Source organism: Salvelinus alpinus, chromosome 21 (genome assembly GCF_045679555.1).
Source record: "Salvelinus alpinus chromosome 21, SLU_Salpinus.1, whole genome shotgun sequence".
Taxonomy (NCBI): Eukaryota; Metazoa; Chordata; class Actinopteri; order Salmoniformes; family Salmonidae; genus Salvelinus; species Salvelinus alpinus.
This window is the reverse complement of record NC_092106.1, coordinates 23,747,655-23,764,951: the sequence shown is the minus strand read 5'-3', so window position 1 is coordinate 23,764,951 and position 17,297 is coordinate 23,747,655. Positions and strand designations below refer to the sequence as shown.

The 17,297-nt window shown below is 43.5% G+C and overlaps 1 protein-coding gene across 4 annotated transcripts in view; it reads right to left on the bottom strand.

The window, feature by feature from the left end:
* LOC139548086 (cell adhesion molecule 1-like) overlaps positions 1 to 17,297 on the bottom strand; it is a 179,416-nt gene that overhangs the window by 43,928 nt on the left and 118,191 nt on the right. For 2 of the 4 annotated variants that reach the window (XM_071357418.1, XM_071357421.1), the window contains exons 2-3: positions 10,515 to 10,535; positions 3,371 to 3,517 (exon numbers count right to left, since the gene is read on the bottom strand). The exons of 1 other annotated variant lie outside the window; for it this stretch is intronic. In XM_071357418.1, the coding sequence (XP_071213519.1) occupies positions 3,371 to 3,517; positions 10,515 to 10,535 (168 nt within the window). The remainder of the gene's footprint in view (positions 1 to 3,370; positions 3,518 to 10,514; positions 10,536 to 17,297) is intronic. One more of the 4 variants, XM_071357419.1, reaches the window with a different exon arrangement.

The following is a 17,297-nucleotide window of genomic DNA, read 5'->3' as shown; positions in this document are numbered from 1 at the left end:
AGTTACAGTGATACTAACTCCAGTTACAGTGATACTAACTCCAGTTACAGTGATACTAACTCCAGTTACAGTGATACTAACTCCAGTTACAGTGATACTAACTCCAGTTACAGTGATACTAACTCCAGCCAATTTACTGATACCCGCCTGCTTCTGTAATAACACTTGACTATCGCACTTCAGCCATTTTCCTGCCTGCCAGTGTGAGTTGGCTTTGAAATGTGATAAGTGAACTGTTCAAAGGGCGAACTGTTCAAGAGGTTGTGTGGAATATGAGACTAAATAGAGAAAAGACCGAAAAAATGTGAGGCCAGTGTGATAATGTTATAGGAGGAGCTCTTTAAAAACGGATTTGGTAGACCACACACCCTTCTGTTTGTGTTGCGTTCAAGGCTGTCACAAGTGTCATTGTGTTATCTTTATTTGAATCTCTCCTTTAACACGGTAAAACACATAAATTACATTAGCAAGACAAACATGACCGAGATGTACACTCAGCCTTCCATAACTTTCTGCCGTACAGTGAGAAATTAGAACGCTAATCTGGATGCTACTCAGCATTTTGGATTGTGATGAAATATGAAAACAAGAAGAATGTTTCTCATATCACCTTGAAGGCTGGCTCCAATCCAAGACACAAACAAGCAAAACTTAAGCAAACTCAGGTTGAACCCAGAGGAAGCCATATGCTCATGCATAAACATTGTCCTAATCTTATATTCTCTTTAGATTCCTAATCTAAGAGATTAACTGGAAATTGCTTGAATAAAAACTAGTAATAAATCAACTCAATGGCCAATGGACCATTAAGTCAAGGACAGAAACCATCCCATATACAGTTGTCGGAAGTTTACATACAATTTAGCCAAATACAATTAAACTCAGTTTTTCACAATTACTAACATTTAATCCGAGTACAAATTCCCTGTTTTAGGTCAGTTAGGATCACCACTTTATTTTAAGAATGTGAAATGTCAGAATAATAGTAGAGAGAATGATTTATTTCAGCTTTTATTTCGTTCATCACATTCCCAGTGGGTCAGAAGTTTACACACACTCAATTAGTATTTGGTAGCATTGCCTTTAAATTCTTTAACTTGGGTCAAACGTTTCGGGTAGCCTTCCACAAGCTTCCCACAATAAACTGGGTGAATTTTGGCCCATTCCTTCTGACAGAGCTGGTGTAACTGAGTCAGGTTTGTAGGCCTCCTTGCTCGCACGCGCTTTTTCAGTTCTGCCCACAAATTTTCCATACGATTGAGGTCAGGGCTTTGTGATGGCCACTCCAATACCTTGACTTTGTTGTCCTTAAGCCATTTTGCCACAACTTTGGAAGTATGCTTGGTGTCATTGTCCATTTTTCAAGACCCATTTGCGACCAAGCTTTAACTTCCTGACTGATGTCTTGAGATGTTGCTTCAATATATCCACATCATTTTTCTTCCTCGTGATGCAATCTATTTTGTGAAGTGCACCAGTCCCTCCTGCAGCAAAGCACCCCCACAAAATGATTCTACCACCCCCGTGCTTCACGGTTGGAATGGTGTTCTTCGGCTTGCAAGCCTCCCCCTTTTTCCTCCAAACATAACGATGGTGTCACGTTCTGACCTTAGTTCCTTTGTTATGTCTTTATTTTAGTTTGGTCAGGGCGTGAGTTGGGGTGGGCATTCTATGTTGTTTTTCTATGTTTTGTTCTGTTGTTAGTTTTCTATGTGTTGGGCCTAGTATGGTTCTCAATCAGAGGCAGGTGTCAGTCGTTGTCTCTGATTGGGAGCCATATTTAGGTAGCCTGTTTGTCATTGTGTGTTGTGGGTGATTGTTTCCTGTTGTAGTGTTTGTTTCACATTTCAGGACTGTTTCAGTTTTCGGTATTATTCACTTTGTTATTTTGTATTTTTCAGTGTTCAGTTTTAATAAATTAAAATGGACACTTACCACACTGCGTATTGGTCCGATCCTTGCTACTCCTCAGATGAAGAGGACGAGAACCGTTACAGATGGTCATTATGGCCAAACAGTTCTATTTTTATTTCATCAGACCAGAGGACATTTCTCCAAAAAGTACGATCTTTGTCCCCATGTGCAGTTGCAAACCGTAGTCTGAATTTTTATGGCGGTTTGGAGTAATGGCTTCTTCCTTGCTGAGCAGCCTTTCAGGTTCTGTCGATATAGGACCCATTTTACTGTGGATATAGATACTTTTGTACCTGTTTCCTCAAGCATCTTCACAAGGTCCTTTGCTGTTGTTCTGGGATTGATTTGCACTTTTCGCACCAAAGTACATTAATCTCTAGGAGACAGAACGCGTCTCCTTCCTGAGTGGAATGATGGCTGTGTGGTCCCATGGTGTTTATACTTGCATACTATTGTTTGTACAGATGAACGTGGTACCTTCAGGCGTTTGGAAATTGCTCCCAAGGATGAACCAGACTTGTGAAGGTCTACAATTTATTTTCTGAGGTCTTGGCTGATTTCTTTTGATTTTCCCATGATGTCAAGCAAAGAGGCACTGAGTTTGGAGGTAGGCCTTGAAATACAGGCCTTGAAATACATCCACATGATGTCAATTAGCCTATAAGAAGCTTCTAAAGCCATGACATCATTTTCTGGAATTTTCCAAGCTGTTTAAAGGCACAGTCAACTTAGTGTATGTGAACTTCTGACCCACTGGAATTGTGATACAGTGAATTATAAGTGAAATAATGTGTCTGTAAACAATGTTGGAAAAATTACTTGTGTCATGCACAAAGTAGATGTCCTAACCGACTTGCCAAAACTATAGTTTGTTAACAAGAAATGTGTGGAGTGGTTGAAAAACAAGTTGTAAGGACTCCAACCTAAGGGTATGTAAACTTCCAACTTCAACTGTATATCAGTATTATAATCTAGCCTTTGAAATATGATGCCATCACCAATAGCATCATATTTGATGAGTTGCCATAAACTGCCAAAACCTTAAAGAGTGATTCCTTTTACTAGAAGAGGCCCTGTATGGTACTTGAAATGAGACCCTGAGATATGGTTCATGAGTGAGATAAACTGTATGTCCTCTGTTGAGAATGTGTCTAATGAGATAGTCTGTATAATGGTAGAGTGTCCAGTGAAGCAGCACCATAGAGTTAGGACTTAGAACACTAGAATGCATTTGTGTTAATTAGCTAGCAAGACAGTTTTAGAGGAATGATTCCATTTTTCAAATTAAAGGAGAAGTTTGCATCACCTATGCCTCTACTGCAATTCATTCCAAATAAACCGGTTTTGGGTTTCTCACTGACTAAGATGGCTACCATTTTCACCCCATTATGGAACTTTGAGGGTTTATGACATAACCCTCTAGTAATTTAATAGGATCTCTATGAGAAGCACTTACGTCTGACGTCTCTGAAGTAGATGGTCTGTCTGTTGGGGTTGAGGAGCTGGATGACTGAGTCATCATTGTTCTTCACCCTGCAGCTGATGGTCGCCATCTCCCCCTCGATCACTGACACATTATCAGTCCCCAGGTTCTGACCTTCAACTGGACAGACAGATGGACAAGAGGAGGTGTGAAACCCATGAAAGGTCTAGAATTACTGCCATTCTGCTTTTATTTCGTAGTGTTTTTTTATTTATTATTGTCTAGTGTTGATTATTTTTGGATTGAGACACACAAAAACACGTAACAGCATAGGTACCATAACAGACCACGACATTGAACACCATAATACTACATCACACCCACAGAGATGTGAACACAGCCTGACCGCTATAGACGTACAGTGGGGAGAACAAGTATTTGATACACTGCTGATTTTGCAGGTTTTCCTACTTACAAAGCATGTAGAGGTCTGTAATTTTTATCATAGGTACACTTCAACTGTGAGAGACGGAATCTAAAACAAAAATCCAGAAAATCACATTGTATTATTTTTAAGTAATTAATTTGCATTTTATTGCATGACATAAGTATTTGATACATCAGAAAAGCAGAACTTAATATTTGGTACAGAAACCTTTGTTTGCAATTACAGAGATCATACGTTTCCTGTAGTTCTTGACCAGGTTTGCACACACTGCAGCATTGATTTTGGCCCACTCCTCCATACAGACCTTCTCCAGATCCTTCAGGTTTCGGGGCTGTCGCTGGGCAATACGGACTTTTAGCTCCCTCCAAAGATTTTCTATTGGGTTCAGGTCTGGAGACTGGCTAGGCCACTCCAGGACCTTGAGATGCTTCTTACGAAGCCACTCCTTAGTTGCTCTGGCTGTGTGTTTCAGGTCGTTGACATGCTGGAAGACCCAGCCACGACCCATCTTCAATGCTCTTACTGAGGGAAAGAGGTTGTTGGCCAAGATCTCGCGATACATGGCCCCATCCATCCTCCCCTCAATACGGTGCAGTAGTCCTGTCCCCGTTGCAGAAAAGCATCCCCAAAGAATGATGTTTCCACCTCCATGCTTCACGGTTGGGATGGTGTTCTTGGGGTTGTACTCATCCTTCTTCTTCCTCCAAACACGGCGAGTGGAGTTTAGACCAAAAAGCTCTATTTTTGTCTCATCAGACCACATGACCTTCTTCCATTCCTCCTCTGGATCATCCAGATGGTCATTGACAAACTTCAGACGGGCCTGGACATGCGCTGGCTTGAGCAGGGGGACCATGCGTGCTCTGCAGGATTTTAATCCATGACGGCGTAGTGTGTTACTAATGGTTTTCTTTGAGACTGTGGTCCCAGCTCTCTTCAGGTCATTGACCAGATCCTGCCGTGTAGTTCTGGGCTGATCCCTCACCTTCCTCATGATCATTGATGCCCCACGAGGTGAGATCTTGCATGGAGCCCCAGACCAAGGGTGATTGACCGTCATCTTGAACTTCTTCCATTTTCTAATATCTGCGCCAACAGTTGTTGCCTTCTCACCAAGCTGCTTGCCTATTGTCCTGTAGCCCATCCCAGCCTTGTGCAGGTCTACAATTTTATCCCTGATGTCCTTACACAGCTCTCTGGTCTTGGCTATTGTGGAGAGGTTGGAGTCTGTTTGATTGAGTGTGTGGACAGGTGTCTTTTATACAGGTAACGAGTTCAAACAGGTGCAGTTAATACAGGTAATGAGTGGAGAACAGGAGGACTTCTTAAAGAAAAACTAACAGGTCTGTGAGAGCTGGAATTCTTACTGGTTGGTAGGTGATCAAATACTTATGTCATGCAATAAAATGCAAATTAATTACTTAAAAATCATACACTGTGATTTTCTGGATTTTTGTTTTAGATTCCGTCTCTCACAGTTGAAGTGTACCTATGATACAAATTACAGACCTGTACATGCTTTGTAAGTAGGAAAACCTGCAAAATCGGCAGTGTATCAAATACTTGTTCTCCCCACTGTATGTTGGCTGTACTTGCAGTCACATTCCTAATCCTCCTAATACAATAGAAGGGCCCAGTGCACTGGTTGGCGTTATTGATCTCTCAGCTCAGAGTGGGTCCTGTGACTCTCTGCCAGATGGGTTGTAAGCACTACCTCTCACACACACAGAGGGAAATGGAGGGAGAGAGAGAGAGAAAGAGAGAGAGAGGGAAAGAAAGGAGACAGGGAAGGATGGAGAGAGCCAGATGAAGAGAGTGGAAGAGAGAGAGAGAGAGAGAGAGAGAGAGAGAGAGAGAGAGAGAGAGAGAGAGAGAGAGAGAGAGACAGAGAGAGACAGACAGACAGACAGACAGACAGACAGACAGACAGACAGACAGACAGACAGACAGACAGACAGACAGACAGACAGACAGACAGACAGACAGACAGACAGACAGACAGACAGACAGACAGACAGACAGACAGACAGACAGACAGACAGACAGACAGGTGAGGGAGGGGGTAAATCAAAAGTCACCTTGTGCTATATTTATCCGGCAGGAGCCAAAATTCATAAAAAGAAGAATGGAGAATGCTTTTAAACGCCTTGGATTAGCACCAGGAGAGGAACAAGACTCCCAGCAATAGAGAGAGAGAGAGAGATAGAGAGAGAGAGAGAGAGAGAGAGAGAGAGAGAGAGAGACAGACAGACAGACAGACAGACAGACAGACAGACAGACAGACAGACAGACAGACAGACAGACAGACAGACAGACAGACAGACATAGCTGAATTATAGCTCTCCATCTGAGTCTGTGAGCACAGGGCTTTAGTCTCCATCTCTTAGGAATCACAGCCTTGTCAGCCACTCAGTCAGCCACTGACTGAGTATATCCACACCTGTGCCTGCCTACATGGTCATTATTTTCACAGAACTCTGCCCTCTTCATTAAAGCCTGAAACCAAGCATCCATTTGGTTTTGACAAAGAAAAAAGGTTTGTTTTCAGCCTTCCAGGTGAGGGAGGGGGTAAATCAAAAGTCACCTTGTGCTATATTTATCCGGCAGGAGCCAAAATTCATAAAAAGAAGAATGGAGAATGCTTTTAAACGCCTTGGATTAGCACCAGGAGAGGAACAAGACTCCCAGCAATAGCCCGAAGAAACATCCATAGCACATTTGCATGCCTGAGTTGTCAGACACCTCCAAACCAGGCTGACATTTACAAAGTGGAAAAAAAGCACCTGCCTTTTCAGATAGTGATAATGGGAATAGACAGCCAAACTAACAGGATTCAAATGAGCTGAGAGAATGCAGCGAGCAGCAAGAAATGAACCTCCTGTGGAGAAATACACCTCAGACCTGTCTGTAGCAATGAACTTTCCATTTCATTCGACAACACAGATATTGGTTCATCAAGTGATGACTGAAAATGGACATTGATATTGAGCAGAGCAGAGTACAGTACATTCTGTACTAAATAGGTAGCATCTTGAGGTATTTGAGTGTTATCTTATCGTAAGGAAAGACTTGCTTTAATTGAAGTGTGCTGTTTTTAAACTGTCTTAATTGAGTATCTGTGATGTTTGAGGAATCCATCTGTTTTATCATTAGAAAAGCCTCTGTTTTCAACTACCTCTGAAGTGTGAATGTATAGTGGACTACTAGAGCACACACACTCAATTAGTATTTGAGCAAAAATACTTGGTTGATAATTAACTCCTTATAACACAATAAAATGAATGTTTATTAAGTGTGCTCCAATGTTGGAATATGGAAGTGTGTAATTAATTTGAGTGTGTCTGACTGAAACCTGAAAGGCAGCTCTGACATATTTATAGTAAGTAGGCCTACCCCAGCAGAGGAGCCCACAGTATGTTTTGAAGTCTGTTTTGATTTCAGTTTTGTTAAAGTAATATAGCTGGCAGTCAAAACAGCAACATGAAGGAGCCTCAAAGCTAGGTTATTCTGGAACATGACTTCTAGTGAAAATATCCATAAGGTTTCAGCAGCCCTTAGCAGGGTTGGGTCCTCTCCAATATCCCTGGCTCATCTCCAATTCAAAACACACATAAATAACGGAGCTGTGATTAGCAATCCCATCAAAGGGAAAACAGGCCACTTTACGGAACATGGAGGGGTTTTTGCAATTCTAGTAAACATTTTCAATTGCCTCAGCATCCTGGTCATGATTGGGTACAAATGAGGAGAGGCAGTCATTAATTCCTGGTGGCGGGAGAGGGAGAGAGAGGTGGGCTGAGACAAGGCAGGGCGCAGATGACTGGTTGATAAATTCACACTCCTTCCAGCAGCTGTCTTGGAGTGCGCCGCTCCAGTATTGCCACACATGGCCGCCCTCCTGTTCTTCCATCAGAACACACTGAATGACACAGTCAAAGATAATTAATTACAGGGCCTTCAAAGGTCTGCGAACTCAACGCTGGGATGTTACATCAGCGGTCTGACATGGGCCCCATCAACAAGCAGCTCATAATGCAAGACACCGAGAAGAAACCCTGACGCTAACTTTTAGAAGTTGGGAGAAATTAAGTTCCTCTCTTCATTCCTTCCCAGATGTTAAGAAAAGGCACCTTTTGATTCAAATTCCTTTTTTCTTTGAACTTCTCTCTCTCTCTCTCTCTCTCTCTCTCTCTTTGAATTTTTTCATCAAAAGACATGAAAGGGGCAGTGGAAAGCAGGACAGCGCCAGGCCCCTGATTCCTCTCCACTGAGTCACCGATGTCTGAAGCGGCCCTGTCCTTTTCAAAGAGGAACCAGCTATCCAGCCGGAGCTACTTATCTGACAGGCCGGTCGGACCAAGCTATCTTTCCAGCCAGAGATAGCTAGGTGCGGCCGGCCAGATAGCTAGGTTAAGTTCACAGACCTTTGAAGGCCCTGCAATTAGCTATCTGGCTGGCCGGAACTACCTAGATATCTGGCCGGCTGGACCTAGCTATCTGGCCAGTCGGCCGACCAGACCTATCTGGCCGAACCTACAAAATATATACAAAGTATGTGGACACCCCTTCAAATGAGTGGATTTGGCTATTTCAGCCACCCCCGCTGCTAACAGGTTTATAAAATCGACCACACAGCCATGCAATCTCCATAGACAAACATTGGCAGTATAATGGACTTACTGAAAAGCTCATTGACTTTCAACGTGGCACCGTCATAGGATGCCACCTTTCCAACAAGACAGTTCGTTAAATGTCTGCCCCGTTAGAGCTGCCCCAGTCAACTGTAAGTGCTGTTATTGTGAAGTGGAAACGTCTAGGAGCAACAATGACTCAGCCACGAAGTGACAGGCCACACAAACTCACCGAATAGGACAACCGAGTGCTGAAGCGTGTAGCGCATAAAAATCTTCTGCCCTCAGTTGCAACACTACTGAGTTCCAAACTGTCTTTGGCAGCAACGTCAGCACAAGAACTGTTCATCGGGAGATTCATGAAATGGGTTTCCATGACCGACCAGCTGCACACAAGCCTAAGATCACCATGCACAATGCCAAACATCGGCTGGAGTGGTGTAAAGCTCGCCCCCATTGGACTCTAGAGCAGTGGAAACGCGTTCTCTGGAGTGATGAATCACACTTCACCATCTGGCAGTCCGACAGACTAATCTGGGTTTGGGGGATGCTAGGAGAACGCTATCTGCCACAATGCATAGTGCCAACTGTAAAGTTTGGTGGAGGAGGAATAATGGTCTGGGGCTGTTTTTCATGGTTCGGGCTAGGACCCTTAGTTCCAGTGAAGGGAAATCTTAATGCTACAGCATACAATGACATTCCAGATGATTCTGTGCTTCCAACTTGTGGCAACAGTTTGGGGGAAGACTCTTTCCTGTTTCAGCATGACAATGTCCCCGTGCACAAAGCGAGGTCCATAAAGAAATGGTGTGTCGAGATCGATGTGGAAGAACTTGACTGGCCTGCACAGGGCCCTGACCTCAACCCCATCGAACACCTTTGGGATGAATTGTAACGCTGACTGTGAGCCAGGTTTAACCTCCCAGCATCAGTGCCCGACCTCACTAATGCTCTTGTGGCTGAATGGAAGCAAGACCCCGCAGCAATGTTTCAACATCTTGTGGAAAGCCTTCCCAGAAGAGTGGAGGCTTTTTAGCAGCTACGGTGGGACCAATTCCATAAATTCCCGTGATTTAGGAATGAGATGTACAACGAGCAAGTGTCCACATACACTACATTACCAAAAGTATCTGGCCGGCCGGACCTAGCTATCTAGCCGACCGGATCTATCTTACCGCATTAAGACTGAACATGGCTCTCTTTCTCACGCTCCTATTCTCTGCCCCTTGAGATACATACATGTCCAGCTCATTCATTAAGCCCTGCTCTCTAAGAAGGGAAGCTCTTTCAAGGACATCTGTAAGTAAAAAGCCATAATATCATTGGACATTATTAGACCTTCACTGTTTCAAGGCTTCTCTGCATCGTAGCAGGATTTCTAACGTTTTAGGCCTTCTAATGTAATCTCTTTTATCTCTGAAAACAATCTCTCACTCAAGTTTCATCATGTTTCTGATGTGATGTCAGATGTCTGATGCTGCTTTGACAAGGCTTTATCTGAATAGAGATGTACAGAGAAAAGCATCTCTCCTGTACTCTATTATCCTATGCAGATTGTGCCATGTTCACTGCAGATCAATGTTGGGGACTGCTCAATCTCATGTTCCACTGTACTGGCAGGTTAGAGGCTCTTTGTGCTTGATGTGTCTTCCTAAGTGTGATAGAGAGACGAGGGTAGCTTCTAGCCTATAGTAGTGTTAGACATGGGCTTTCACAATATAGAATGTTCACCTTCGGTTTAGTGTAGGCTACCATAGTCACTTTGTACATACAAGTCATGTGTCAACCAATAGAAAACTACATATAGGCAACAATATAATGCACATATGGTAAACATAATGACAGTAGCCAATAACAACAGGGAATGTAGAATGTACTCTGCCACCATCTGACATAGTCTTATTTGAAACAGTCTCTATTCACACGACTGTAGCTGTGCTATACAAATACAATCAAATTGGCAGTAGATTGACATATGATTGTAGACATTGCACAGCACATGAACACATAACTCAATGCTTTACACAAATCAATAAGAGCAGGGTGAGCAAATGCATCAGACATCGTCAGACGAACATTAGAGGAAAATCAAAAGTACCTGACAAGGTCTCAGCGGCTCCTGTTGCAGCAGTAGAGAAGGAAAGAAGGAAGACAGACACATTGTAAGCAGAGGCTCATATTCATGATAAGACAGACACATTGTAAGCAGAGGCCCATATTCATGATAAGACGGACACATTGTAAGCAAAGGCTCATATTCATGATAAGACAGACACATTGTAAGCAGAGGCCCATATTCATGATAAGACAGACACCTTGTAAGCAAAGGCTCATATTCATGATAAGACAGACACATTGTAAGCAGAGGCCCATATTCATGATAAGACGGACACCTTGTAAGCAGAGGCCCATATTCATGATAAGACGGACACATTGTAAGCAAAGGCCCATATTCATGATAAGACAGACACATTGTAAGCAGAGGCTCATATTCATGATAAGACAGACACATTGTAAGCAGAGGCCCATATTCATTTATAATTCACACAGAAGGTAACTCTGTCAAAACTCATCTCATTTTGGATGAGTCATAATCCATTGGTTTTAGTGCTTCCTCTCTTATATTTTAGAGGCTGGCATAAATCCCAAAAGCGTGTTGACCGAAAATTCCAATACCGAAGATTCCAATATACAGTACTTTCCTGAAAGTGATTGAGTATTTGAGAGTGTATAGCTTTACAACACCGTATCTTTTATAACCACTGTAAAGTTTCAGTCAATTTGGGGGCTATTAATATGGAGCAGCTCGGGGGTAGATAGTTAGCTATCTGTGGACTTTTTCCCAGCCTCTCTCTGTTTGAGATTCCTGCCAGCCCAGGGCTGGAGCAGCCTCTGCCTAGTGAAGGTCCCCTGAGAGCCCTGGGGCACACCAGAATTTGCCCGCTTGGAACAGTGGCCAGTCGCCCGAGACTGGCATCTCACACCAGCTGGTCATGGGAGACTGTCATTTTCTCTACGGCACCACCCTGGGCATCCTGGACTCACAGCACCGCTCTAAGTGGTAAGCCTATTACGCAGGCTAACATCTAATTGGACCACCTCGTGAAGAGCAAGCAGGCACACACTAGTCTTCTTGCCTGAGTTATCATCTTTGACCTAACCTGAATGGAAGGCATTTCCTTGTTATGCTTTCTCAGCCTTGTATGAATCCTCACAGGAGACAAATCACAAACCAGCACATAATAATATAGGTACATCTCAGATTATAAATCATATAGAAAGTCTGTATTTCTGTTATAGTATGAGGAGTAAGGATGTAATATATATCAATTTTCTCAGCCTAGTTCAAAACTGTATTAATAGGGCAAAGTGTACAGCCACAGATAAGACTTATAAATAGCCGCCTGCGCCCCCTGCTACCGAACCTACCCTCCCCTGTACCTGGAGCACATTAGGCAGGAGTTATGAAGTGCCAGCCAGGCTGTGATTAGATGTCATGGCTGTCGCTCTGCTTAGACAGCACTGATAGACAGATTTCAGGGGAAATGCGTGTGATGCTATTCCCTGCAAGTGGCGGCCTCCACTGCAATCTGTCAATCATAGAGGATGAGGCCAGACAGGCCCACCGTCCTCCAAATAAAGCCTGTCCTTGTCTGGGTCTGCTCTCCTACTCTCCTAACCCATATTCCTTAGACTTCTGGTATTTTATTGTACTTCGACAGAATCTGCAAATGTCTGATATGCCAGTGTATGAATAAGAATGACAGTCAATGAGTGTTCTTTGTAGTGTATTACCTGACAGATAGTAGAATCTACAAACTATCTGATCATTAGATAATATGTTCATGCTTTTAGACAATACTAGCAGTGTACAGCGGACTGTCATCTGGGTGAATCCACAGAGCTGCAGTACACTCTGTGAGCCAGACTGATATCTCTGCAGACGGTCTCTCTCTGTGAATGTGGAGGAGAGCAACCTCTCTTTCCAGGCTGCTGGGTAATAGCAGTTGGGGAAAGGTAACATACCCTCTCTATGCTGGCATGGTGTCATTAAATGTATGGGCCTCCTTTGAGGAAACATTTTTCCTTCTTATTTCCGGCCACGTTATCCGTGTGTGTGTTCACACCGCATGTGTGGCGACAGCAGGAGGAGGATGCTGGGGTGCTGTGCGGCCCAGGCAGTCTCCTCTCCTCTAGCGTGTGTGTGTGTGCGTGAGTGAGTGTGTGTCCCACTGTGCTTTCATTTAATTAAAAGGTTGGGTGGAGGGATGCAGACCTTTTTCTTAAAAGGAATTTGATGGAAAAGCCTGTACCTGCTGAGTAGACCCAAGGAACACAGATTGGCTGCTGTGGTCATCATTTTCCAAACAGCAAGCCATTAGATGGTTTAAGACCTTTTCTCAGAAGTCTGAACACTGTCCAGATACCTTCTGTGACCTCTAGGATTGGTGTCCTAGCCAGTGTCTAACCACAACAACTGCTCACACGCTCCTGTGTTTACTTCTAGGGGTGGACGTTCTACAAATAAACAGCTAGAAACAATTGAAATACTGTACATTAAATCTGGGATTTGAAAGTCATTACTGTAGTAATCACTCACACTCCTGCTGAGTTCATTTCATCTTTGTCTCAGCCTCAAGTCAAATACCATAATATACACTGAGTGTACAAAACATTATGGACACCTGCTCTTTCTATGACATAGACTGACCAGGTAAATCCAGGTGAAATCTATGATCCCTTATTGATGTAATTTATTAAATCCACTGGAATCAGTGTAGATGAAGGGGAGGAGACAGGTTAAAAATATTTTTAAGCCATGAGACAATTGAGACATGGATTGTGTATGTGTGCCATTCAGAGGGTGAATGGGCAAGACAAAATATTTAGGTGCTTTTGAACAGGTTATGGTAGCAGGTACCAGGCGCACCGGGTTTGTGTCAAGAACTGCAACGCTGCAGTTTCCCGTGTGTATCAAGAATGGTCCACCATCCAAAGGACATACAGCCAACTTGATACAACTGCGGGAAGCATTGTAGTCAACATGGGCCAGCATCCCTGTGGAACGCTTTCGACACCTTATAGAGTCCATGCCCTGATGAATTGAGGCTGTTCTGAGGGCAAAAGGGGGGGTGCAACTCAATATGAGGAAGGTGTTCTTAATGTTTTGTACACTCAGTGTAGTCCACTGTGCAATCACTGGACAAAATGTGACACGCCAGCTATCTGTATAGTTGCCTGCAGCAGAGCGCTTTAGAGGGAGGTGTCAGGAGCAGCTACAGCTCAACAGAGAGAGCTGCTCTGTACTCCTACCGTTTTGTCAGATATGGCTTAATGCAGGTATCTGATTGCCTGTGGAATATCTGTGAAAACACTTACCTATCGCACCACAGGGAATGCTCAGGCTAATTCCTCTCCATGGCAGACAGTAACATGTTAATCAAGTGGGCTTACCAGGAACACATCTACAGGCTGTTCCATCATACTGTAGTCAAAGGGGATTATGTATGTATCCCCACATAAACAGTTTCCTGATGGCCAGAGGAGGTTTAACTGCACCTTATTCATGGTACATACAAAAAGACACTGGAGCTCAGCCGTGACAACCTCTCACTGGATATGCCTGATTTCATGCTCTGAATATTAATATGGGCCTTTAGCAACCCCTGAGCACAAGCACATAAGCACACACACACACACACGTATGCATGCACACACACACTCACACACATGTATGCACGCACGCACGCACGTACACACACACACACGTGCACATGCCAGCAGATGTGTGCACACACACACACACACACAGTTGAAGCCTGGCACATTAGAGATAACTAACTAACAATTCACAGATAACTAACTAACAATTCAGAGGGATAGAACAGTATTCTCCCATGGTGAGTTCACAGTGTGAGTTTCTGGTATTCAAGGTCTAGTTGGTAAGGAGGCTGAAGTATGTGAGGATCTGAATATTGTATCATGTTTGTCTGAAAACAATACATGTTAATAAGCTCTTCAATCAGAACTTCAAGTCCTCTCTGTAACACAAAAGTAATATCTTCATTCTGAGAGCAGAAATAACAGAAAATATAGAAGCTGAAAGAGAACTCTGCCATTGCCTGTCTCAGGTTGTGGTTGTGTTAGAGATACACGCCTCTGACTGGATGCCTAGCAGCCCCGCCAACTGCCATCTCTCACTCTAAAACATGTCACATATACAAAGCTTTCTCTGCAAGTTGTACAGGCCTGTACTGTATATCTGTACAGAATACTGGGCTCCTTTATTAATAAAAAATGAACGAAGAAACCAACAAATCAACAAACTATCGCTATGTCACCATGACACTTGAGAGTCACTGGTGTTTGACACAGCAAAATATAAATGACCACATAACACCACTTCCCCCCCAAGAAAACAATCCAACAAGAAGAAGGAACCGAAGCCATTATCCAACTACAGTGACACCTCAGCCTTCCACAGTCATCCAAAATAGATTTAAAGGGGTTCAAAGGTCTTGGAGAAACAACCAATATCAGTATAAGCATGATTCTGCATTGTGTTATGCTAGCACGAATGGTTGGCACGAATGGTTAGCACGAATGGTTGGTTGGCACGAATGGTTGGCACGAATAGCACGAATTTGGCACGAATGGTTGGCACGAATAGTTGGCACGAATGGTTGGGTAAGCACTGACTTCAAGGCTGCCGTTACAATACGCAATGTATGCATCCACACACCACATGGCTTTATAGAGAAACAGATCATAGTGAATGCTTAACCCCCCGGCTGTGAGACACACCACATCTTATTCACCATGTCTGTTCAGCTAAAGCCCTGTCTTCCATCTTGCTCCAGAGGGAGCGATCACACAGAGCCCTGCTTCTTTTCAACCCGGTCTCAGGTGGAGGCGAGGCGGCAGCAGGAGCGTTAGTGGTAATGCCGCTGGAGAGCACACAAAGCTCTGACTCAATGCTCGCCTCTGATTGCATTGTACTCACATGCAGCTTTTTTTAAATCAAAGCTTAGAAAGAGTCTTATACGGGTGTAATCACTGCCTCTTACTATTTTTTTTTTTTTTTTATCTTCGGGGAGGACACATATCTTTTAAAAAACATTTTTTTTACAGCTTTTCTGCTACATATACATACATTTTACATACACATTTGACATACTTGGTACTTTTATATACAGCAATCACATACAGTAACAATAATACATTACCGAACATAAACTCTTTAATCACACCCCTCAGTCAATCTCAGCCCATCCCACCTATCACCATAGAACACCCTCATTTGGTTTCCATGTGCCATATATTTTTCAATTGTGCTGTGATGTTTTACATACATTTTGAAATGTTATTTTCTTTTAGTTATGGGGACATTGTTCCCCTTTATCTAATGTGGTGCAATGCAAGGGGCATACAAGCGCTGTGCTGATGCCTGACGGGACAGATTGGGATGTGTGTGTATGTGTATGTGTGTGTGTGTGTGTGTGTGCTTGCGTGCATGTGTCTGTGTGTGTATGCATGTGAGTGTATGTACATGCACGCGTGCATATGCTTGTGTGGGTTCATGTGTGTACATGCATGTGTTTGTGATTGTGTGTCGGGGGGTAATTAGGACATCAGTAGAAGCCTCTGACAGGCCAGTCATCTCCACAGCCTGTCCAGCAAGGAGACAGGGGTCAGAGGGGGTAAGAGGGGCTGGAGAGGGGTAAGGAGGCAGCTGCTGCACCACCACTCACTGTCTGGAATCTCTCACAGAATATTAAACCACTGGGACCTCAGGCAAGACACTCCCTCGCCTCAATTATGGAAAACACAAAGCTATCTCACAGGGTATTACTATTTGATAACTCAACAAATGTGCATTGTGATGGAGTATGGCTATGAGCCGTGAGATTTGAGTTTTGAGACAACGTGACAAAATGTGTTATCTAACTGTTATCTAAAAATTCCCTCGTATGACATAATGACAAATCCAGTTAGCTGTTGTGAGCTTAACCACTGAGCATGCTATGAAATTGAGGATCTGTATTACAAAGAGACAGATACAGTACATTAAATACAATCTCCATAGGTGGGCATTTCTGGTGACCTTGGTTATGGCATATCATTAATTCTATGTATGGATGATTATTTATCCCCACAATAACATGTCTGCTGCCCCCCCCCCCTCCCCCCTCTCCCTCTCTATCTGTGTTGCACCTGTGCCCATTCTGTCTGTGCCCGGCCCCGGTGCTCATACTCTCATAATCACATCCATCAGCCCACAGCTCTAACTGCATCCAGGACTGCTAAATACATCCATTTGTTTGCAGGTGTCATTTATTTTTGTGTGCCTCAATCAGACACCTGTCACACACACCTGCTGTCTGTGTGTGTAGAGCTAAAGAAAATAAAAAAGAGGAGAGAAGGCCTTTTGTTTCTTCTGCGAGTTTATAATGAGCACACTGTTTCCAATCTTCTTCCTCCATTTTTCAATTTCCTATGCCTTTTTCACAGTCAAATCACAGCTATCAATCAGGTGTGTGTGTGTGTGTGTGAAGGAGGTAAACTGAGGCCGTGTACCTTGATGGAACCATCTCCAACCCCAGCTCCATTAGTCAGAGATTGGAGGGAAATATGTGTGTGTGTGGCTGCCAATGCAAGGCTGTCTCCCTGCCTGGCTCCAAATGATTCACAATGTACACCGTTGAATTTGCCCTCTCTATTTGAGTAAATGTATCTATTCTGCACACTGTTCTTTTACAGTGGTACCGACAGGAAAAGCCACATATTTGTTTAACCATTTATTAGAAAAGATTACAATACATGCAATACGATACTCTTGGCGTCAGGCTCTGCTCCTTTGGGATAGCTCACTGCCAGAGCA